Below are 26322 nucleotides of genomic sequence, written 5' to 3'. Positions count from 1 at the left end.
TATCAATTTTTGCGGTCAAGATATAGTAAAAAACCTCCACCCCCGAGATGGGGTGGCAATAACCCCCATGGGAAAAGCGCCTTTCGGGCTCATATAAATTTTGATCCTTGGACTATCCACTACTTATTCTCGAATTTTCAAGCAAATCGATTTATTCTGTAAAAATTGCGAGGTTTTTCCTATTCTAAGCTTCATTACTTGGACTATTGATAATAATTAGTTTTAGACTTTTATATTATATCATTTTATTTCTAAAAAAAAATAATAAAAATAACATTAAATCCAACCTCTTTCAGCACCTTCTTCACATAAAAGTATAAGCTTTTTAAGCGCTATCTCAGGTACATTTTCGACAGTTAGACTACTGTCTCCAGGATCAGCTACTTTTCCTTTTTCTCCAAAAATAACTGTTGGTAGCATAAAAATGCACTGAATTATCCCCTCTGGCCCTCCCGTTTTAAATTCTTCCAAAAATTTCTCATATGAGTATTCGTCCGTGTATAAATCCAGCTTTTTTAGTATATCCACGAATTCGTTATAGTAATGTTGAATCAGGTTGTCTAGATTAGTTTGAAGACAGCTTAGTTCAACACTGCTAAAGAGAAGGAAAACCAGATCGATGGTAGATGACCCAATTTGACACATCTGGAAGTCAACAAATTTGTTTTTAATTGCTTTGCCATTTTCGATAACTTGCATTGTGTTATTGAGCCACATATCATGATGCACTATTGTCGAAAATCTTTTAATAGGTTTATTATTAAATAACCTATCGGGATGTTTACTCATGTACTTAAAAAAATCATCCAGCATCTTCGTAAATTTCTCAGCTGCTTTGTATTTCTGCTTCTTGTTTAGTACTTCTTTCAATATTTCAAATATCTTTGGCGGTGAGTCTTGTTTTCCTTTGTGTGGAAATTGAACAGATAACCTTTTAATTAGAGTGGCAAATTCTTCACAATCTTTAAGCCTCATTGCCATAGGGACAGCATGAAACGTTGCCAGATCTTTTAAAATAAGTTTAGCTGCAGTCAAATCGAATCCAACATATCTGTCCAGGTTTTTGTACCCTGCAACATATAAAAACTCACATGATATAATGATTAAAGTAGGCTATTTTTCTACAAATCAATAGCTTCTTTAAAACTTATATAACTAAATCTCAATATGAAATGCAGTGCAAGTAAACAAGGTTGTAGTTGTTAAAGATGTTCAAAATTTATCTACTCGTTCCATAGTAACATATTTTAGTAATATTATTAAAATCATCTTTCCTTTTTTCTCGATTAAGTATTAGCTTTTATTGAATAGCATATAAATTATTGTAATCACTGAATATAGACTAAACACACGGTAAGCTTGAAACACGTTAGGGACTTTCCATTAGTCATCATGTGAGGCTCGAAAGGGGGGGAGGGGTCCATAAAAAATCACGAAATGTCCAAATACACGTGATATAGGGTGTCTTAAACCTCAAAATGTATCACCAAGGGGGAGAGGGGGGTTAAAAAATGCAAAAAAAAACATCACCTGATTAATGGACGGTCCCTTACTATCTAATTTACTATATATTTAACTTTTTTTGTTGGAATAGTTTCTACAACTCATAAGTAGACATTACAAGAAAAAATTTAAATCCACTAAGCGTCTCTTTTTGAAAAAAAAAAACGATTTTTTTCTAAAAAATAAATTTCTGAAAAGCAATATTTTACATACATATTTTGCAATAACTATCGTTGTAATCGTTTGCAAAATGAAAGAAACCTTTATTCAAACTCCTACATTAATAGGACATGAACACAGCAATATATAAATACAGAAAAAAGTCCACATCGATATTTGTCAGTAATTATTCGATTTTTAGAAAATGCCGAAACAAGTCGATTTTTATTTTTATATTGCAATATTTTCGCATATATATATTTCATACTAGTGACGTCATTCATCAGAGCGTGATGACGTAATCGATGTTTTTTTAAATGGGAATAATGATCGTGTGGTAGCTCATTTGAGAGTATTCAATTCTCTATTCAGTAATATAAACATTAATATCATTATTTTTATACACGGCGATTAAAAAAATATTTTTTGAAACAATTAATTGACGCAAAAAGAATAATGTACTTTTAATTTATATAACTCAAAATTCATTAAACTGCTGTCATAAAATAGAAAAAAATGTTTATTTCAAAAATAAACATTTTTTTTCGCTTAAATTAATAAATCACAAACAGGCTCCCATCTAGGTACCTCTTTTGACAGTTTTAACATTTAATTTAAGCGAAAAGCAATGTTTATTTGCCCAATAAGCATTTTTTTTCTGTTTCTGACAGCAATAGAATTTATTTTATTGCTGTCAATTTTAAAAAGAAGTTAAATAAATTACATACATACTTCTTTTTGCGTCAATTAATTTAATTAAAAAATAATTTTTTAGGCCACTCTGTATAAATAGTGATATTTTTGTTTATATTACTGAATAGACCACTAAACACTGTTTCAAATGAGCTACCACACCACCCCTATTCCCATTTAAAAAATCATTGATTACGTCATCACGCTCAGATGGATGACGTCATTAGTATGAGATATATATCAAAAAATTGTAATTTAAAAATAAAAATCGACCTGTTTTGGCATTTCCTTAAAATCTAATAACTACTGCCAAATATCGAGGTCGACTCTTTTCTTTGCTCCCCTGTATAAATAAATACATATCTAATTTTTTTTTCTTTTATCCGCTAGTTTGCAAATTAAAAAAATATGCAGCGGTTGGAGGATATGCGGTACGGTTCAAGAAATTCTTCAGAAATTTCTGAAATTTATATTTTATTTAGAAAAAATCGTTTTTTTCAAAGGGACGCTTAGCGGATTTAACTTTTGTCTTGTATTGTTTACTTTTGAGTTGTACAAGATATTCCAACAAAAAGAAGTTGAAGATATCATAAATTAGGTAATAACATGTTTCAAGCTCACCGTGAACAATAGGATACTAGCCTGCAACAGATATCTTTATGACCTTCAAAACCTTATAAAATCGAAACAACTAACAAAATTTACAAAGATATAAGTGAATAAAACAATCATAAGACCCGTAGTGATATATGGAAGCGAAACGTGGACGATCTTCTTCTTCTTGTAGGGCCTATCCGTTTCGGATGTTGGCGACCGTCATGGCAATCTGTACTTTGCACACTGCTTCCCTAAAAATACTTGTGGTTGTTGTGTTAAACCATGTGTGTAGATTTTTCAGCCAGGAAATCCTTCGCCTTCCTGGTCCACGTTTTTCCTCCACTTTTCCTTGCAAGATTAGTTGCAGTAGTCCATATCTTTCGCTGTTTTTCATGACGTGACCGAGGTATTTGATTTTGGCTGCTTTTATTGTGATTACCAGCTCTTTTTCTTTTTGCATTCTCAGCAAAACACCCTCATAAGTAGGCTTAGGAAAATATGCAAATAAAAAGTTATGAAATATGCGCATAAATATGCAGTATTTTACCCAAAAATATGCATGTTTATCTAGAAAATATTCACGAAAAAAAATATTTACAATATTTTTTTATTTACAACAATATTTACAATATCTTCACATGTTGTATAAATTAACATGTCTGCACCGATGTATATTTCAAACTAAGATTATGTATAGTATTTTTACTACAAAAGCGATATTACGTAGGTCAAAATTTTTGACGTAAGAGAACTGTCAAAACATTAGAATGTGACTTTTCTTTATTGCCGTGTTTATTATAAAGATGGCAATAATGAAAAGTCACATTCTAATGTTTTGACAGTTCTCTTACGTCAAAAATTTTAACCTACGTAATATCGCTTTTGTAGTAAAAATACTATATAAGTGTTTTAACAAATAAATGAGATTATTTTGAATTATTGTAGTAATAAATTATCAAATTAATGCTGTTCAAACTGTTTATTGCCTGAACTTTCAACGCATAAGAGTTAATCACAAAGACACGTGTTCACGGCTTACTTTACAACAAAAGTAAAATGGACCGTCAAAATAAAAATGTTTACCTAGAAATATAAACGACTAGAGATATAAATTTTTACCTATACTTATTGATATACACGGCAGAGACAAATGACATGACACATCAAAAACGAGACGACTATTAGAAACAACAGGGATGAAAATACTTCGACGAATATCAGGGAAAAGTCTATTGGATAGGGAGAGAAGCGAAAACATAAGAAGATCATGCAATGTAGAAGACACTAATGGATGGGTGACAAAACGGAAACAGGAGTGGAACGAATACATTCGTAGAATGGCAGAGGATAGAATAGTACGAATAGTAAAGTCACCAAATGGACGGAGAAGTATCGGGAGAACAAGAAAAAGATGGTGCGATAATTTAAACAATTTAGGAGGCTAATATTGAGCTTAATGAGAAACAGGCTTTAAAGCCTACATACAAGAAGGAAAAAGAAGATATAAACTGGCAGAATTTAGAACCTTTGTATCAAGGACAAAACGTGACAAAACTATGTATAAGCCGCTAAATTTTAATGGTTACTACATTCCGATACCAAGAGATTATAAAACAAAATTAAAAAAATAAAGAGATTTTTTTTGCCTTTTGTTACATGAATATAAAAATATACAGGGTGTCCCAGACTAATTTAGCCACGCTACATCTCTTAAATGAATAGAGATTTCCGAATGGGACAAAAAGTGGTCTACTCTACTTGTAATACACTTAAATATGGCGTAGAAAAAAATCATCCCCAAAATATTCATCCCTTAGTTACAACCCCTAACTTTAATTTTTTTAATAGCACCCTGTATATTTTTTTATAGTTTTAGATGTTGTCTTCTATCGTCTATTCAACACATTTTTTGAAAATAAAATCGGTTCGTAAATAACCAAGAAAATATCAGTTTAGTTTTGTTAATTATGTGTCCCAGACTAATTTATCCAGGCTAAATTTCTTAAACGAATAGGGATTTTCGAATGGGACAAAAACTGATCTATTACATTTTTAATACACTTTAATATGGCGTAGAAAAAAATTATCACCCAAATATTCATCCCTTAGTTACAACCCCTAACTTTATTTTTTTTTAATAGCAACCTGTAAGTTAGGGATGAATATTTAGGGGATGAATTTTTTCTACCCCATATGAAAGTGTATTACAAATGGAATAGATCAGTTTTTGTCCCATTCGAAAATCTCCATTTGTTTAAGAAATATAGCCTGGATAAATTAGTCTGGGACACACAATTAACAAAAATCAACTGATAGATTCTTGGTTATTTACGAACCGATTTTATTTTCAAAAAATTTGTTGAATAGACGATAAAAGACCACATCCAAATCTATAAAAAAATATACAGAGTGCTATTAAAAAAATTTAAGTTAGGGGTTGTAACTAAGGGATGAATATTTAGGGTATGATTTTTTTGTACGCCACATTAAAGTGTATTACAAGTAGAATATATCGCTTTTTGTCCCATTCGAAAATCTCTATTCGTTTAAGAGATATAGCGTGGCTAAATTAGTCTGGGACACCCTGTATGTGAAGTTACAACCAAAATTTCAAATTATATGCATGTTATGCACACCTATTTAAAAATATGCAAAAGTGGACATTTTTGCATTTTTTATGCATAATATGCAAAATATGCAATTTGCATATTTGCCTAAGTCTACTCATTAGTAACGTGGTCGGTATAAGATACCTTCAGATTCAGGATTCAAGTCACATTTCAAAAGCCTCAATTTTCTTGCAGGTGGCGTCTGTGAGAGTCCACGACTCAACTCCGTACAACAGTATAGCAAAGATATAACATCGCAGTAACCTGACTTTTATGGGCAATGATAAATCATGACATCTGAATAAATTCTATGGATTGGTCCCAGTTTTCATTGACATTCGTACCAAGGTAGGTGTATGTTTTTACTCTTTCTATTTGTTGACCGTTCACACTGATTCGTCCAAATTGCTGTTCCTTCTTAGAGATCATCATACATTTTGTTTTCTTAATGTTTAGTGAAAGTCCGTATATCTGGCTGACTTCTGTGATTCTGTTCATTGACTCCTGAAGGGCTTCAGAACTGTCAGCGAATACCACCGTGTCGTCTGCGTATCTTATGTTATTGATACATTCTCCGTTAATTCTAATTCCGGCTTCAACATCATCCACTGCTTCTTGAAAAATTTGCTCAGAGTAGATGTTAAACAGCAGTGGTGATAATATACATCCCTGACGGACCCCACGCTTGATTTTGATATCGTCTGATTCTCCTGCCTGGATAGTTGATATTTCATTTCAATACAGATTGCTGATAATTCTTAAAGCATAGGTGTTTATTCCAATATTTGTTAGTATTTCCATCAGCTTGTCTTGCTTTACTGTATCGAACGCTTTATGGTAATCAATGAAGCATGCATAAATATTGCAATATACGTCTCTACATCGTTGAAATAGCACTTTTATGCTAAAGAGGTCCTCTATCGTACCCAATGCATTCCAAAACCAAACTATGTACGGCTGATTTTCTCTTCGCACAGTCTATATATACAGGGTGTTTCATTGGGAAACGGAAATACTTTAACGGTGAATAGAGGTCACCGAGCCGGTTCTAGATATACTACATTTTTTGCCCTACCGACTTCTATAACTGAGTTACAGGGAGTTTTATCGATTTTGCCCATTTCTTTCCTAAGCAATAACTTTAGAACCACCCTGTATATTTTTTTGATATTTGGTACACATATGTCTCATTCAAAACCCAAACGACCGACATACTAACCATAAGAAAAATCCAGGTCCATATTACCAAAAAATTATAAAGTAATTGTGACCTTAAAACAACACCCTGTTTGCATATTTGAAAAGAGCACAAAAAAGTAAGTTTAATGGTTCGCTTCAATTTTTCGGCCAGACAATTTTATGACTTTAATTTTCAAATTTTATTGAATTTTTTAAGAACTCTGACATAAAAGAGCAGGCATTATTCACTTTTAGTTATAAATATTTATTAAAGTTAATGAATAAATACTCATTTTAAAAAATATCAATACTTATTTACCACATTGGAACTACCCAATTACTAATGAGAAGAAAAATCCTGATCCGGATTAACAAAAAAATATAAAGTAATTGTGACCTTGAATCAACACCCTGTATATTGAAATTTTCATGGATTCAATGGATTTGTAGCTGTATGCAGATCATTAACAATTAGAATTGCGAGAATTGGGATATTTTTTTGATTTAGTAAAGAATTAAAAAAAAACAGCTATATGTACTTATCTAATAAATAAAAATCAACAATTTAAGATAAATTAAAAATTTTTGAACTATAACAGTTGCTCAAATTAAAAAATGCATTTCCTCGCTTGGTTTGAAAGATTTCAAATCGATTTTCTAATTACATTGGGATTATTCATCATTTTTCTGGCAGCTTCTTGTGACCTTGACAGAATTAATCAATATGATTTCAAAATTGCCGTAATTAAATTATCTGCGCAAAAATTTGACATGTACCTTTTAACGCAGTTTTTTATGCTCTTTTAAAATACGCAGACAAATTTTCAAAATTTCAATATACAGGGTGTTGTTTCAAGGGCACAATTACTTTATATTTTTTTGTTAATCCGCACCTGGATTTTTCTTGTCATTAGTAATTGGGTCGTTCCAATGTGGTAAATAAGTATTGATTATTTTTAAAATGAATATTTATTCATTAACTTTAATAATTTATAACTAAAAGTAAATAATATCGGCCTTAATGTCAGAGTTCTTAAAAAATTCAATTTAATTTGAAAATTAAAGTCATAAAATTGTCTAGCCGAAAAATTGAAGCGAACCATTATACTTACTTTTTTGTGCTCTTTTCAAATATGCAAACAGATTTTCAAAATTTGAAAATACAGGGTGTTCTTTTAAGGTCACAAATACTTTATAATTTTTTGTTAATACGGACCTGGATTTTTCTTATGCTTAGTATGTCAGTCGTTTGGGTTTTGAATGAGACATATGTGTAACAAATATGAAAAAAATATACAGAGTGGTTCTAAAGTTATGGCTTAGGAAAGAAATGGGCAAAATCGATAAAACACGCTGTAACTCGGTTATAAAAGTCGGTAGGGCAAAAAATGTAGTATGTCTAGAACCGGCTCGGTGACCTCTATTTACCGTTAAAGTATTTCCGTTTCCCAATAAAACACCCTGTATATATAATGTCGCACGTGGACTATAACAAAAAAAAACAAAGCGAGACTACGTGTTTGGGAAAGAAAAATCCTAAGGAAGATCTTTGGGCCTGTGTTTGATGAAACAATAGGACAATATATGATAACAACTAACAAAGAGCTTGCGCAATTGTACTCAGACGAAAACATCATAAAAGAAATGAGATCTAGAAGATTTCACTGGGCAGGACACCTCAGAAGACATTCTGACCAAAGAACAGTAAGGCTAGTATGGGATGAAGTCCCAACTGGAAGAAGACCACGCGGACGCCCTCGACTCCGGTGGTGAGATAATATAGCAGGACACATGAAAATATGGGCGTGGAAAGAGATTGCTCAAGACAGAGAGCAGTTTAGGCATGTTGTTGAGTCAGCTAAAACCCACGAAGGGTTGTAACGCCACGTAGTAAGTAAGTAAGTAAATCACTGAATGCACAGATAGTCAAAAAATAATCCTGTTAATTAAATTAGTGAATAGTTTACGCGATTATACAAGTAATTGTTATCCAAAAATATTCAAAAGCTGGACTAAATAGCCATCTCATTCGTTGCTGATGAAGACATCGCTGTCAACTAATGTTTACATCTCCTGCATAGTTTATGTGAATAAACTTTAAGTACTAGTATTTATTTTAGGGGAGTGCAATTAGAACGAAAATATGCATTGTTTCGGAAAAATTCAAACAAGCATATATTTTTCTAAAACTTTTTTTGTTAATTTATATACATGTTAAACTAAAAAGTTCTACTCACGAATTTGGCCGCTAATTGTTCATTAATTGTTTAAACAATAACAATAGTTTTGTATTAATAATTTTAAAAATATCGTTGAATTCATCATTTTACTCTGATCAAATATGTTTCTATTTTGTTTTTGATTATAATGAATCCGAATATGGCATTGAAATTTGAAAATTCTTATACAGAAGCTCTTATAAAATATGTCTGCGTAGCTAGGAACCACATGGAAAACTTTTTTATTATCAATTTTACGAAAAAAAGTTAATATTTATAAAATGCTGTAGATAGTCAAAAATCTAAAACTCAACCATCAGATATCAAATTTTATCAATTTTATACGAGTTATGTCAAAAACATGAATTTCGTTAAAAAGTAAAGTACCTTTATATTTCAGAATATCAAAAAATGCTATTATGAAAAGTTGTTTGAAATTAAAAGCTATGTTTAAATATACAATTTCATTATTTTAGTAGAAAAAATTTTTTCAATTTTTTCTCAACTTACGGATACTCATCATCATCTTATTACAATTATGATAACTATTTTATTATCACTTTTACGAAAAAAAATTATTCTTCATAAAATGTTCTCCCTGGTCTAAAATCTAAGATACAACCATCAGATATTAAACTTTTTTAATTTTATACGAGGTATGTAAAAACTATGAATTTTTCTTAAGAGTAAGTGCCTTTATTATTCACAATATTTTAATTAGAAGGATGTAATTAAACCCTAAAACAATTTTTTTAATTCCAAACAACTTTTGATACTTTACTCTTGAGTGAAATTGATGTTTTTTGACATACCTCGTATAAAATTTATTAAATTTTATATTTGAAATTTTATATTTATTAAATTTTAAATTTTAGATAATATACAATGCAGAGTATTTTATAAAAAATAAATTTTTTTCGTAAAACTGATAATAAAAAAGTTATCAGTAGGTTCCAAGTTACGCAGACATACTGTGTGAGCTAAAAATTTTTTTTGCTGAACATTTATTATTGTTGAAGTTTATTATTAAATGTATTTTAGGTAAGTTTTACAGAAAAAAGTTTTGATAACTTTATATTAACATTTTTTTAGCTGGTAATTTTCGGTTTTTGTATTACATTTTTGTTATCTTTCTTAATTTTCTCAAAAAGAAATAGTCTATTTCATTTTTAAAGTAAAATAATTTAGTGCATATTAAAGATTACATCCTAAGCTTTAAAAAGTACTTATAAAACTGTAATAGATCTGTTCAAACTTGAGTAATACCGTTTTAAAGTGGTGGTAATTCTATAAAACTACGAAGATTTCAAAAATTACATTTTTTAAGACGTCATATCATTTGAATTAAATTTTTGAGATTTTTTTGAATGAAACATCATTTTGTACGATGCTTGAACGGTAAGTTGTGCAAAATTGAGGGTTTATAAGAAAAATTGTATTAGTTACACATTTTTAAATCATTTTCAGACACAATTCATGTAAGGCTCATTTTCCGCCCCCACCGTACTTATGCCCATACATTTTATTTCTTGCTATTATAACCGTAAGATAGTTTAATTATTCTTCTTTTAGGTTCAATTTGTAAAATTTCATTTGATCCATTAGTTAAAGAATTACATTAAAATAACTCAACCGTGCACTTCGCCGTACGCTAGTTTACAGTGCGCCAATGTTTGTGAGAAGGGTGACTTTAGCGTTATAAATAAAACATTATAGAAGATACAGATTTAATTTTAGAAAATTCTTTATATCAGGTTATTTTTGTAAAATTTTTGGAGTTATTTAAAAAAAAACATCAAACTTCGTAGTTCATTTGTTTAATAAAAAATGAAGCACTTACTTCTCGAGTAGAAGTTTTTGATATGTTGTTTATTAAACTTAATGAAATTACAAAAATTCTATTTTGTTTGATTTTTTCCGAAGTGAAAATCTATATGCACTCCCCTATTTTGATAAATGGAATTTATCCAATAATGAGCTCCCACAATAATTAATATTAAAACGCAGTACAATAGGTACATACGTAACCTTGAAACAGCATCAAACTATTCTTCTATTTAATCATTATTACATATAGCGCAGATAACTACATGACACACATATTTTATATTATTAAAAAATATTTATCGCGGTGAGATAATGAACAAAACCATTTGACAATTTAAATAAATGGAAGTTTATGGGCACATAATGCTTAAAAATTACGATAAATAGATTCTAATAATGTTAATCTTTTTGTTTTTGCTATTTTAATTAAAATAAGATGATTTTGCATTTTTTTTTTAATTAAAAGGCGGTCGTAAGTGCTCACCTGGTATATCTTAAGAGGGAGCTAGGTGATGTATTCATTCTCAATGTAGAGATAACATATAAATAAAATACATACAACAGAAATATGGCAATATTCGCAATTTCCATTTGTGTTATCTGCACAAGGTTTTCATGAAGTAAGAGCACATCTGCTTTCTTATGGTATCAATATTATATAGCATCGAATACTCGTATTTTCCCAATTAGTCCAGTCGGGTTAGACGAATAACAGGCCTAACCTTGAATTAGGAGCTGTCCCAAATTTTATTCTTCTAGTGTTTAGGGAGGGTCAATATTAGTCCAAATTTAAAATCTCGACTGAATTCCACCGTTGCGTTAGCCGCCATCATGATTTTAAACGAGAACTGTTTTTGCTCAATATCTCCGCTATTTTCAATTTTTTGACAAAAAGTGTAAAAACTAAAATTGTTAGAAATGCGATTTTCTATAATTTCATTTATTTTAATTTTTTTCGTGCGGTCGGTAATTTTCCGAGTTATGAGGGGAAAATAGTGACAGTTGGAGCATAATTATTGTATTATTCAATTATCTCGTTTATTGTTAGTTTTACAACAAATATGTACCTATACAAAAATGAAGAGAATTAAATTCTACACAATTTTGATTTCTTTCATTTTTCTGCTAAAATTAATATTTAAGGTAGTACGTATGCGTTAATGGCGCGAGCGTAAGACCGGATTGATTTTATAGCAAATGTTTTTGTTCAATATCTATGCCATTTTCAACTAAAATTGTTCAAAATATAATTTCTTACAATTTCTTTTTAACAATTATTTTCATGCGGTTGATATTTTCCGAGTTACATGGGAAAATAGTAAAAAGTGGTGGGGGGAACATAATTATTGAATTGAATTTTGTTTGCGAGTTGCCCCAAATTTTATAATTCTATCCTTTAGGAGAGATCAATAGTAGTGTAAATTTAAAATCTCGACTGAATTCCGCGGTTGCATTAGCCGCCACATTGATTTTAAATGAGAACTGTTGTTGCTTAATATCTCCGCCATTTTCAACTTTTCGACATAAATAGTGGGAAAGAAAATTGTTGGAAATGCAATTTCTTACAATTTCTTTGGCACAATTTTTTTATGCGATCAATATTCTCCGAGTTAAGGGGGACAATAATGGAAGCGGAGGGGGAGCATAATTATTGAATTGTCTCATTTATTATTAACTTTACGACATAATTGTACACAAACAAAAATAAAGAGATTTATATTTTATACAATTTTTGAAACTTCCAATGAAACATCAACCAAACTAAGTATATAAAAGACATAAAAACATTATATGCATTGGGTTCACTTAATTTTATTAACTAGCGGGTTTTATTGGTTGAATTTGTCTGTCGATATTTTAAGTTTTATGTCAGCTAAAATATCGTGATGTTTCAACATTTTTTTTTTAATTTTGGACCCTGCTGGGGGGGAATTTTCCCATTTCCCCCCCTTGTAGACCCGCCACTGGTTCTCTCGAAAAATTGTAGTAAATCGTAATTGCAACAATTTCAGTTCTTACACTTTTTGTCGAAAAGTTGAAAATGGCGGAGATATTGAACAAAAACAATTGCTACAAAATCAATCAGGTCTTACGCTCGCACGTTTACCACATACGTACTACCTTAAATATTGATTTTATCAAAAAAATGAACGGCATTTAATTCTCTTCATTTTTGTATAGGTGTATATTTGTTGGGAAACTAATAATAAACGAGATAATTTAATAATTCAATAATTATGCTACAACTGTCACTATTTTCCCCTCATAACTCGGAAAATATCGACCGCATGGAAAAATTTATAATAAACTAAATTATAGAAAATCGCATTTTCAACAATTTCAGTTTCTACACTTTTTGTCAAAAAATTGAAAATGGCGGAGATATTGAGCAAAAACGGTTCTCGTTTAAAACCAAGATGGCGGCTAACGCAACGGTGAAATTCAGTCGAGATTTTAAATTTATACTAATATTGACCCTCCCTAAAGATTAGAAAAATAAAATTTGGGGCAGCTCCACATGCAAGGTCAAATGCTATCCCGACTGGGCTAAATATAATATACAACGACCTCATTTGTCTCTTCTTGACAATTGGATACTAACTACAAGGAATTAAATTCTGGATTTGTGTAAAGGTCTAATATATCGTTTAATTGTTAACTGACCTTAAAATTAAGACCAAGATGAAGAAATAATTCATCACACAGCAGAACAACTAGTTGATAAACCTCTTAAAACATCTAAAAAATAACAAAGCACCTGGCATGAATGGAATAACTGCAGAATTGATACAGAATAGTGGACATGTGCTATGGAAACGTATGCATAAACTATGTGTCCATATACGGTAGATGTATATGGTCACTAGAACTCATCCCAGAAGATTGAAAAGTAGGAACTATAATATATGTACAAGAGGGGAGACAAGCAACTTTGCGAAAATTATAGGAACATATCAGTTTTCGTCTGCAAGATATTATCAGGAATTATATACAGAGTGGACCAAAGAAAAGAGTCCACCTCGATATTTGGCAGTAGTTATTAGACATTAAGGAAATTACGAAACAGGTCGATTTTTGATCTAAGGGGGACACATTTTTACGATACATACATCTGTCATTTGTCAACCCCCTCCCTTCCACTTCCCCCACCTCTTATCTTTAAATAGGGAGTAGGGGTCGTGTGCTACCTCGTTTGAAAGGTTATTTAATTCTCTATTCAGTAATATCAACATTGATATAATTATTTAGGGTGTCCAAGAAAAATTATTTTGAATTAAATTAATTGACACAAAAAGAAGAATGTATGCAATTTATTTAACTCAAAGTACATTCTATTACTGACAGAAAACAGAGAAAAATGTTTATTTGATAAATAAATCTTGTTTCTCGCTTAAATTCATTATTCAACCTATAATACCAAGGGGCAGATGGGTGGCAGCTTGAACATTGAAATTAAGCGAAAAGCAATGTTTATATATCAAAAAACATTTTTTTAGACAGCAGTAAAATGTATTTTGAATTAAATAAATTACATACATTCTTCTTTTTGTGTCAATAAATTTAATTTAAATATTTTTTTCTTGGACACCCTGTATAAATAATTATGCCAATGTTAATATTACTGAATAGAGAATTGAATAACGTTTTAAATAAGCTAGCACACGACCCCTATTCGCTATTTAAAAATAAGAGGTGGGGGAAGTGGAAGGTAGGGGGTTGACAAATGACAAATGTATGTACCGTAAAAATGTGTCCCCATTAAATCAAAAATCGACCTGTTTCGTCATTTCCTTAAAATCTAATAAATACTGCCAAATATCGAGGTGAACTCTTTTCTTTGGCCCACTCTGCATATTATACAGTAAGGATGGCGGTTTTTGACAAAACACCGGTTTTCAGTTATACCGGTTTTTTGTTTACGGTTTAACCTGGCGGTTATAACCGGCCAAAAAAAACGGTTTTTGGAAAAACCGGTTTTCAGTTTTTTTTAATCCAATAGGTTACAAAGTCCTCGACACCGTATGGTACAAGAGGACGGCTTAAGTAAGTAAGTAAGTAAGTAAGTAAGGTTACAAAGTTACATTAACAATACACTTTAGTTTGCGATACTCCATTCGACTCGATATCAATATGATCAAAATTAGTACTATCGAGAGAACATGTATTACTTTTAACACGTTTGTATATTTGTAGAATAGGTACATTTTAACTCATTTAATACTTCCTGTATGAGTGTATCGTTTTGAAAACGTAGCGAAATTCTTGGAGATTCGTATTCGTAATCAGTAATTCGATACTCATCGTCAGAGCATTATTTTTGGTAATCAGAAAAAGTCATTCACCCACTTTCAATGTCAAGAGTTAAGTGTGAAAAATAGATGATGTTTGCATCTAATTCAACCAGATCACTTCTTATGTAAGTATTATGATTACAAAAACTTAATTCTTTCTGGCTGATGTGAGATTGCACTTTCAGTTTGCTTCTGTATTTTATAAAATAAAATAAAATTTGAATTATGGTTTTGTCTGGAATAATTACTTGAGAATAATAATTATGATTGGGATCCGAAATAATACCTAACCTAATCCTAATCACCGTAAAAACCTAATAACCGGTTTTTACTTTAAAAAGAAAAAACCGGTTATAACCGGGACAAGAAAACAACCGGTAAAACCGGTTATTTCGAAGTAAAAAAACCGGTTTTAGGTTTAAACCGGTAGGTTTTTCCCATCCCTATTATACAGGCGCCTAAAAACGTTTTCGGAAGAAATGATTGGTGAAGACCAATGGGGTTTTAGACCAAACAGCTCAAGTATAGACCAAATACATATGTTAGGAGGTCTATGTACATAAAAAATGTGTTGAATATAACATACCAATTTACAACTTCTATATCGATTTTAAACAGGCGTTTGATGGAGTAGATAGACAAAAGGTGTTAGAGCAACTATCTATGTTAGGTATACCCAATTGGGACCGTGCAAGTTCGGCAAAGCGACCTCTATTTCTACGCTCTGTACTTTTATTCGCACTTTTAATTATATTGGCCAATTATATTAGTCCTGGTTGCTGGATAATTGTCAAGGCCATAGTCCAAAAAAATAATAAGAAGAAAAAATAAGATGCAGGTTATGTTATGCAAACGTAAACAATTGTATGTAGTAAATAAAATTAGTTATTAAAATGCAGTACTGCAAGCAAAATACAATTAATTAAATTTACCTTTATATAAGAATTGCATATCATATCAATATTGTGGAGCAATATATAATTTTTCTGCTTCAATGACAGAAAGTATGAAATATACGTCAATTTGACAATTTCAATTGACAATATGAATTATTTAAGATAGTTGCAATATTTCTCCGCGACTCGCGCACGGTCGTTTCTCGTTTCCCTTCCAAGTACTTGCACACCGCGAATAAGTTAGTTATACTTATACTAATGAAGATAAAGGCAGTTAAGATTTAAGAGCACACTACAGGCTGCTCTGAAGAAACCAAGAGGTTAAAATGTACCTAAGCAGATGGCAGAAGCAGATGGCAGTGGTCTCTGAATCGTAATCTACTCTGAACCTACCTTCGTTTTTACTCACGTATTGAGTACTAAGAATCTAAATGTGTTGATGTTTACCTAGATGATTTGACGTGTTGTAGGATTCATATTGTAGATCCTCCATGTCTATGCATTCATCGCCATTTCTCTTTGCAATTTATAGAAAGAAAGGTTATAGGTGTAAGTGAGAATTTGTTTTCCGACCTAAGAAAAACTTCTGATTTTCAACGAAAACTTTTCGTGTATAAATTTGCAAAAGTCTGTGTGTTATTGCGTTGCCGCTCCTGCAATACTTAGAGCAGGTGTATCGATGAATTCTTATGTAGTTTTGCCTTCTGAATCCAAATGTGAAAACGGAATTTCGATATATCTAAGCGTCTTCGAGATAATCGACCTCAAAGTCTAAAATTTGACGTCACAATCCGATTATCTCCTACAGACGCACTAAACGTCAGCTCAAATGGTTGATTAGGAAGTAGGCTACTTTTTTTCAACGAAAACTTTTCGTTTAAAAATTTGCAAAAGTATGTGTGTTATTGCGTTGCCGCTCCTGCAATACTTACAGCAGGTGTATCGATGGATTCTTATGTAGTTTTGCATTCTGAAGCCAAATCTGAAAACGGCATTTCGATATATCTAACCGTCTTCGAGATAATCGACCTCAAAATCTAAAATGTGACGTCACAATCCGGTTATCTCCTACAGACGCCCTAAACGTCAGCTCAAATGGTTGATTAGGAAGTAGGCTACTTTTTTTTAAATCTCGATTTGCCAAGCATAGGTTATTTACATTTGAGTTTGACACTTCGTGAATGTCAAACTAAATTTTAAATTAAGTATTAATAAACCATCAATGACATTTGATAGTGAATTTAATTATTATATAAAATAAATAAGATGTTCAAAAATACAATTTGAGTAATATTTTAAAAGCAATAATTTATTAACAGTTTTAAAAAGGTTTATACCAGTATAAATACGGCCTCCCCTTTATGATAAATGGACTGTTCCATTTGCTATAAAATTAAAATATTATGTAAACCTAGTCGTTCCCTAAACTCGACACAACTGGCTAGTGATTGTAGAAGGTAATTTTTTTGTTTTTTGAGAATTTTGCTGAAATTGGCAAAATTACTAATTATTTAGTAATAATTATTAACTATTTAGAAATTATTTTTTGTCGAATTGGCAAAATTATTGACTAAAATCACTAGCCAGTATTGTGTCTGTGTACATCCTTCTAATGGAAAAAAATATTTGAAGATTTTTCTCAAATTATGGATACCAAGAACATTTTCGTTTGTAACTCTTTTATTTTTAATTTGACAAATAAAAGTTATTCTTCATAAAAAGCTCTTCTTGTTCTAAGATTTATGATGCAACCGTGTCCCAAAAGTAGGGGAACGGTCGAATATTTCGCGAACTAAACATCGGATGGAAAAACTGAAAAATACGTGTTCAATCATTTTCAAAAATCTATCCAATGACACCAAACACCAACTCCCACTACACCCCCTGGAGGTGGGGTGGGGGTAACTTTAAAATCTTAAATGGAGACCCCTAGTTTTTCTTGCAGATTTGCATTAGTTACGTAAAAGTAAGCAACTTTTATGCAAGACATTTTTTCGAACTGTGGATAGATGGCGCTATAATTGGGAAAAAACGATTTATCCTGATCATCATCATCAACCCGTACGCGTCCACTGCTGGACATAGGTCTCCCTCAGCTCTTTCCATTCATCTCTATTTTGTGCGGCTTGCATTCAGTTACCGATAACATGTTTCAAATCATCGGCCCATCTGTTTAGTGGGCGTCCTCTGCTCCGTAGTGCTTCTTCTCGCGGCCTCCACTCGACAATACGTTTTGTCCATCGGTTGTCTGGCAATCTGGCGACGTGTCCTGCCCAATTCCACTTAAGCGACGCGATTTTTTGGACAGCGTCTATTGTTTTTGTTCTACGGCGTATTTCTTCGTTTGGGATTCGGTCTCTCAGGGAGACACCCAACATCTGGCGCTTCATAGCCCTCTGAGTTACGCGAATCTTGTTCACTACCTTTTTTGTTAGTGTTAATGTTTCGGCTCCATAAGTGAGTACAGGCAACACACATTGGTCAAAGATTTTCCTTTTGAGGCATATGGGCAAGTCCGATTAAAATACATAGTTAAGTTTACCAAACGCTGCCCAGGCTAATCCTATGCGACGTGGGAGTTCGCACGTCTGGTTATCTCGTCCCAACCGAATTTCATGTCCCAAGTACTTATAAGATGCAGTCTGCTCAATATCCATTCCATCAACAACAATATTGCGATTTAGCACCAGATTAGTCATTATTTGCGTCTTGTTGATGTTAATCTTTAGTCCGACCTCTAAGGAAGCGTAATATAATTTGTTATAAGGACGATGTCATCTGCGAATCTCAAATGACTGAGCTTCTCTCCATTTATATTGATACCATATTCGTTTAGATCTGCCTTCTTAAATGTGTGTTCTAAAAGGGTTGTGAACAGCTTTGGTGAGATGGTGTCTCCCTGCCGTACTCCTCGCTGTATACAGAATGTATTTGTTTGTTGTTCAGACAGTCTTACGCTAGCCGTTGCCGTTTGGTAGATATATTTGATCATGTTAATGTAGCGATGGTCTATTCGGCATTCTGTCAATGCTTTTAACATTTTCTGTTGGCTTATCCTGATACCATAGGTAAATTATAGAAACTGTCTAATATCTCGGAAAATACACTTCCAAATAAGAAACCAAAAACACGTTTTTAATATTTTTCGAAAGCCTATCGACAAACACTATACATGACCCTCCAACCCACCCCCTGGAGGTGGGGTGGGGGGTAACTTTAAAATCTTAAAGAGCAACCCCCACTTTTTATTGCAGATTCGAATTCGTCATGAAAAATTAAGCAACATTTATTCGAAACATTTTTTAAAAATGCTGATAGATGGCGCTAATAAATCGTATTTTTCCAATTAAAGCGCCATCTATCAACAAGTCGAAAAATGTTTCGAATAATGTTGCTTAGTTTTTCATGACAAATCCGAATCTGTAACAAAAAGTGGGGGTTGCTATTTAATATTTTAAAGTTACCCCCCCACCCCACCTCCAGGGGGGTGTGTTGGAGGGTCATGTTTAGTGTTATTCGATAGGTTTTCGAAAAGTATTAAAAAATTTGTTTGGTTTCACATTTAGAAGTGTATTTCTCGAGATATTAGACCGTTTCTATAATTTACCCATGGTATCAGGATAAATTGTTTCTCCCAATTATAGCGCCATCTATCCACAGTTCGAAAAAATGTATTGAATAAAAGTTGCTTACTTTTACGTAACGAATCCAAATCTGCAAGAAAATCTAGGGGTTTCCATTTGAGATTTTAAAGTTACCCTCCACCCCACCTCCAGGGGGTGTAGTGTAGGTTGGTGTTTGGTGTCATTGGATAGATTTTTGAAAATGATTGAACACGTATTTTTCAGTTTTTCGATCCGATGTTCAGTTCGCGAAATATTCGACCGTTCCACTACTTTTGGGACACCTTGTATAAAATTTTATTAATTTTATACGAGGTATATAAAAAATATGAATTTCGATCAAGAGTAAACTACCTTTATAGTTCATAACATTTAAATTAGAATGATATAATTACACATTAAAACATAATTATTAATTCTAAACTACTTTTCATAATAGAAATTTTCCATATTATGAATTAAAATACGTATCTAAATATACAAAGTTTTCGTTATGACAATGCTCGCATTTTCAGCTTGTTATTTTTAAATATCAATTTATTTAGAAATGGGTTCTCTTGGCTTTCGCCTATCTTTTATAATAATGAATTTGGAGGGTTTCAAAGGCAAGGTCAAAACAGATGGAGATATGACCGAGGCATTTGATATTGAAAATGCAATTAGACAAGGTGATACCTTATCAACAACACTTTTTAATCTAACTCTGGAGGCAGCTAGAAATTTGGATATGAACAGCTGTATTAATACAAGATCTATGCAAATATGCGCATATTCGGACGATGTTGCCATAATAAGCCGCAACAAAAGGGTATTAGCTGAAACTGGAAGGTGTTACATTTGGTCTATACAGTGTGTCTGTAATTTTGAATAAATTCAGTATCTCAAATACTAATCGTTTTTTTGAAAAATGCACAGACCCGTCGATTAGTACTTCCTTTTTGCTTTTTTGACATACAATAATATTGTATACAAGGTGTCCCAATTTAGAGATATGACGTCATCGTTGATTTTCTTAAATGTCAACATTATCATTTTGATAGCTATTTTGATAGGGCGTGTAAAGTTATACATAACTGCAAAATATCAAATTTTTATTCTGTACCATTTACAAGATAATGAAAAATAACAAAGTTATGTCTGTAATTTGGAATTAATTCAATAATTCAAATACTTTTTTTTTGAAAAATGCTCAGACTCGTCGATTAGTGTTTTAAATTGTCATTTTTGACATACAATAATAATGTATACAGGATGTCCCAATTTAGAGATATGACGTCATCGTTTATTTTCTTAAATGACAACACTGTCATTTTGATAGTTATTTTGTTAGTGTGTGTAGAGTTATACATAACTGCAAAACTTCAAATTTTTATTCCCTACCCTTTACAAGATAATATAAAATAACAAAGTTATGAAAAACAAGTAATGAAAGAATAATTGAATTTAATTATTTCAATTAAGCAAATGTTCATAAAGTTGCCCTCAATAATTATTGTCAAATAGCCAATGGGCAACATTATGAGCATTTGCTTAATTGAAATAATTAAATTCAATTATTATTTGATTACTTATTTTTCATATCTTTTCTATTCTTTATTATCTTGTAAATGGTAGGAAATAAAAATTTGAAATTTTGCAGTTATGTATAACTTTACACACCCTATCAAATTTGCTATCAAAATGATAGTGTTGCCATTTAAGAAAATTAATGATGACGTCATATCTCTAACTTGGGATGCCCTGTATACATTATTATTGTATGTCAAAAATTACAATTTCAAATACTAATCGACGGGTCTGAGTATTTTTCAAAGAAAACAATTAGTATTTGAATTGTTGGATAAATTCCAAATTACAGACAAAATTTTGTTATTTTTTATTATCCTGTAAATGGTAGAGAATAAAAATTTGATATTTTGCACTTATGTGTAACTTTACACACCCTATCAAAATGACAGTGTTGCCATTTAAGAAAATCAATGATGACGTCATATCTCTAAATTGGGACACCCTGTATACATTATTATTGTATGCCAAAAAGTAAAATTTTAAACACTAATCGACGGGTCTAAGCAATTTTCAAAGAAACAATTAGTATTTAAGATATTGAATTTATTCCAAATTACAGACTCACTCTGTATATAAATGAAAGTAAAACAAAATATATGGAGTACCTACACAAAAGTCGAATCAACATGAGAATGTGTAGATAGACAACCATACCTACGAATATGCCTCCACTTTTTCCTACCTATGCTCAATAATAAATGACAACAAAAACGCCAGTCAAGAAATAAAAGCACGGATTCTTAGCGGTAGTAAGTGCTTTTATGCATTCAAAGACTTAATGGAAAGTAAGTTACTGAGTCGTGAGTCTATGCTTAGAATCTACAAAACAGTAATTATATTAGTGGTCACATATGGATGAGAAACGCGGACCCTCTCAACCACTGATGAAAATCAACTGAAAATATTTTAAAGCAAAATATCTATTTGGACCAATAGTGGAGTCAATGAAGGTGGATATGAGTTATTACCTCAGATTTCGTTGAACCTCCATCGATTTTCATAAAAATTGGTGAGTGGTTAAAGGATACTTCAAGGAACAAAGGTGACATAGTGCCAACTTGCGCTTTTTGCATTTTAGGGGTGAAATACACCCCTTTTTTAAAAATTATTTTTTAGATTTCTGAAAGTGCAGTCACTGTAAGTTTTCATTTCCTATTTCGTTGAACCTTCATCGATTTTCATGAAAATCGGTAGTTAGTTAGAGGATACCTCAAGCAACAAAAGTTATATAGCATCAACTTGCACTTTTGCATTTTAGGGGTGAAATACACCCCTAATTTTTAAATTGTAAAAAATGCAGATTTCCGCATTATGGCGCAGGTAATCTCGTTTAATTAAAAAAAAATAAATATTTTTTTATATTTATGTGCATGAACATTTTTTTTTAATTTTTCAAACCTTATACCAACCAAAAATCCGAAAATTAACAAGTCGAAAATCACGAAAACCTTTTTCTTCTCAAAGTGTGGTCACTGAATATTTTCACCCACGATTTCTTTGAACCTTCATCGATTTTTATGAAAATTGTTGAGTAGTTAGAGGATACCTCAAAAAACAAAAGTAATGTGGCACCAAGTTGCGCTTTCTGCATTTTAGGGGTGAAATCCACCTTTTTTTTTAAGATAAAAATGCAGATTTCAGCATTCTGGCTCAAGCAATCTCGTTTAATTAAGTAAAATAAATATTTTTTTATATTTATGTGCATGATTTATATTTTTTATTAATTTTTCAAACCTTATAGCAACCAAAAATCAGAAAATTAGCAAATCGACAATCACGAAAAAATTATTCTTTTATATTTCCAAAAAGGCAGTCACTGAAGGTTTTCACCCCTGATTTCGTTGAACCCCCATCAATTTTCATGAAAATTGGTAAGTACTTAGAGGATAGCCCAAGAAACAAAAATGATGTGGTACCAACTTGAGCTTTAATCCTGGGGGTGGATGTTACCCCTTCTCATGGGTGAACACTATTTTATTAAAAATAACCCCATAATTAGATAGAGGAGTAAATTCTAAGCAAACTTTCTTTTATCAAGTTTATAAATTTTTTATTTAAATAATGTTTTATAATTTAATAAAACATTATTGGTACAGTAAAAGCTGTCAATAACGGCCACTAAAAATAGAAAACAATTGGCCGTTATAGAAATGTGGCCGCTAATGCTAGGTTTCCTTTTCCACAAATACATAAGATTAATTGAATATGTATTTATTTTAGTAATTAAAGCAAATCTAATTAAATATAATTCTACAAACAAACGGAACATACCTTTCATTAGATATCGCAAATCACTTTGGCTGATTTTGTCTACATATATTATGTTTGAGGAATCCCTTTTTTTGTGAAACTGGATATAGGACATTTCTCAATTATGAATTCACATTCATGGTATATCGTTGCTATACAGGGATAATAATCTGTGCAATGTTATGGTACAGGCTACGTTAAATATGAAGTAAATCTGGAAGATATACACTGGATATTTAAATTTAATTTGATTGTTTTTTAATCGTTTGCAATATTTAAAATAATTAAAGATATAAACTTAGGGATTTCAAAAATAAATTCAGTTCTCACTGGCAAGCTGGGAAATAATAAAGTGTCATACAATAGCATTTCATTACAATGCTCATTACAGGCATTACAGGCTGCTCCGTTTGAGAAAACTCACACTCTCAAACTTTGAGAAAACACTCATTCAGATTCGGCCAACCCTGTATTAGCTAAAATTAAACGTTTTGCTAGATTAATAATTTTTAACAATAATAGACTATATTAAAAATCACTTGAATATAAATTGATTTTCTGATGTCAAATCACTACAATTATACAGGGGGTGAATATTGCTATGAAATTTGAAAAAAAAAACGTAATTATCTTTTAAACTACTTCGTATAACATTACAAAACCTGATATTTTAAGAAATAAAACATAGAGGAGAATCCAAAAATGTAAAAATATACAGGGTGTTCCATTAAACAAAAGATAATTTTGTTTCACCCTGTCAATATGGGTGGCCCTGTAAATTTGGAAATGTATTTAAATTCTGATATTATCTATGCCCCAATCTCACCTAAATAAACTTTTTTCGTATCTCCTACAACAAACGACTAATTGGACTTCCCAGAACCTGTATACATACAAAATCTCCGCTATAAAATATTTTCAAAGAAAATGTTATTGGTTTTTTTAAAATAACTCCGTTGATTTTTGAAACATGAGATTTATCCAAAAACTTTTACAAAGCTAAGTAAAAGGTCTATAACACTGTATTAAACACAATTTTCTAAATTCTTTATTTTTTTTTTAATACAAGGTGAAAGGGCCCCGGTTACATGGTTCTCGCAGTAAAATTTAGGTTTTCTATAGGATTTCTATCACGGTTATTTTTTGTCGTAAAAAATACTAAAAAAAGAAAAAGCTTAAATAAAGTTAAAACTAAAATTTTGTTCTCTACCATTTTTTAAGTATATCGAGTATTTTTGGAGTTATTATCAAAAGAAAATTAAATTCACGAAAATTTGAAAAATTCTAATTTTTTTAATCGTATTTTTTTCAAACATATGCATTCTAAATCAGTCAAAATTGTTGAAGTTATTACTCATTTTAAAATAAATAAAGTTTTAAATGGGTTACTCTTTATTTTAATTTTTGTGGAAATGACGTATGCTTTATTTTTCATTCTTCCCTAAAAAATCTGAAAGGGTCCTCTTATTTCCATCATAACTTGCTTAATCTTGATGCTATCGACTTCTTATATAGCTTTTTGATAGTTACCTTTAAGTACTTTATTAAAATGTTTAGTATCTGCATTTAACAAAATGCATCGTTTTCCTGTTATTTAAGCTTGAATGCTAAGATTTGAGCACTCGCGGAAAAAAATATACATTCAATTGCATATAACTCACTTTATATATCTAATAAAGAATTTTTCGAATAAGGAGCTCATTTATTTTTATATTATCTTCGATTTTGGTAATAACAACTTTTTTGAAGAAACTTATGGTTTTTGAGTTATTTATGAAAAACTGCTTTAAAACATGGATTTTTTTCAGGAAAAATCAAAACTTTTGATCTTTAATAACTCAAAAACTATTGATTTATTGGAATAACTTTATATAACAAATTTTACTTATAATTTGTCCCTCTATCGATTAGTGGTATTATTTTTAATAAAATAATTTCCACCCCCGAGAAGGGATGGCATCCCCCCAGGGTAAAAGCGCAAGTTGGCACCATGTCAACTTTGTTTCTTGAGGTATCCTCTACATACCTACCAATTTTCATGAAAATCGATGAAGGTTCAACGAAATCGGAGGTGAAAACCTTCATTGACTCCACTACAACACATTGCAGCAAAACCAACCCAAATTCTATGAGATCCAATCCAAAAAGTTAGGTAGAAATAAACACAGACGATAATATGTGAAAATGAGGAAACAAGTAGTATCAAATTATAATAAATTCATCCTTTTAAATATTACCTTTTGGTGCTAAATTTTCCAGGATAAGAACAGCATTCATATCAGGCTTGTCATCTTCTACTGCCAAATTGAACCTACCTCCTGCATAATCTGGATAAAACGAGGGTGGCGGCAAACCATGTCTTTTATGGAAATTTTTTATAGCAAGAACAATATTTTCATAAAAAATTATTTCATTTTTGGTCAAATTGTATGTGGGGCCAAAAAACTCATGTTCAACACATAATTTTGCTACTAATGATAAATGTTCCTGGTGATTTGCATCTTTGTCTTGTACAACAACATCAATTCTAATGATCTCACTCAAATAGTTTTCTCCAGGTGCCGTTAAGTTGCTGACTTTTGTATCCACCACATTTTTGTTGGGACCAATATAGTCGCTGATTAGTTCTTCAAAATTTTTAATCTTCTCCATTGAAATCAACGTAACAAAGCGTCTGAGTTTGTACCTTGTAACAAAATATTATAATAATTATTAATCTCATTTCAAATATACTTATTTTATCAAAAGTAAGACACAGATAAGGTTTTAGAAATTTTAAGCATTGAGAACCATAATAATAGAAGATAAGTGTTTAAAAAACCTTGAAAAATGCATGTGAATGATTAAGCATTCAAGGAACCATAATAGAAGATAAGTTTTTAAAAAACCTTGAAAAATGCATGTGA

At 31.2% G+C, this 26322-nt stretch overlaps 1 protein-coding gene across 1 annotated transcript; it reads right to left on the bottom strand.

Annotated features, from left to right (window-relative positions):
- Positions 1 to 228: 228 nt before the first annotated feature.
- Positions 229 to 26109, bottom strand: LOC114325696 (uncharacterized). Its single transcript, XM_028273827.2, has 2 exons — positions 25654 to 26109; positions 229 to 1070 (listed from the first exon to the last, which is right to left on the bottom strand). The coding sequence occupies exons 1-2, from the start codon at positions 26066 to 26068 to the stop codon at positions 277 to 279; spliced, it is 1209 nt and encodes a 402-aa protein (XP_028129628.2). The 5' UTR covers positions 26069 to 26109; the 3' UTR covers positions 229 to 276.
- Between the last annotated feature and the right edge of the window lie 213 nt (positions 26110 to 26322).

The sequence above is a fragment of the Diabrotica virgifera genome, chromosome 7 (genome assembly GCF_917563875.1).
Source record: "Diabrotica virgifera virgifera chromosome 7, PGI_DIABVI_V3a".
In the NCBI taxonomy this organism is placed as follows: Eukaryota; Metazoa; Arthropoda; class Insecta; order Coleoptera; family Chrysomelidae; genus Diabrotica; species Diabrotica virgifera.
Note: the sequence above shows the minus strand (reverse complement) of the source record. Positions and strands in the feature narration are given on the sequence as shown.

Coding starts and splice junctions, on each gene's coding strand:
- LOC114325696 (XM_028273827.2), bottom strand. CDS start 26,068: ATGGAGAAGATTAAAAATTTTGAAGAACTAATCAGCGACTATATTGGT. Junction 1,071..25,653: donor GGAAAATTTAGCACCAAAAG/GTAATATTTAAA, acceptor TATATGTTGCAG/GGTACAAAAACCTGGACAGA.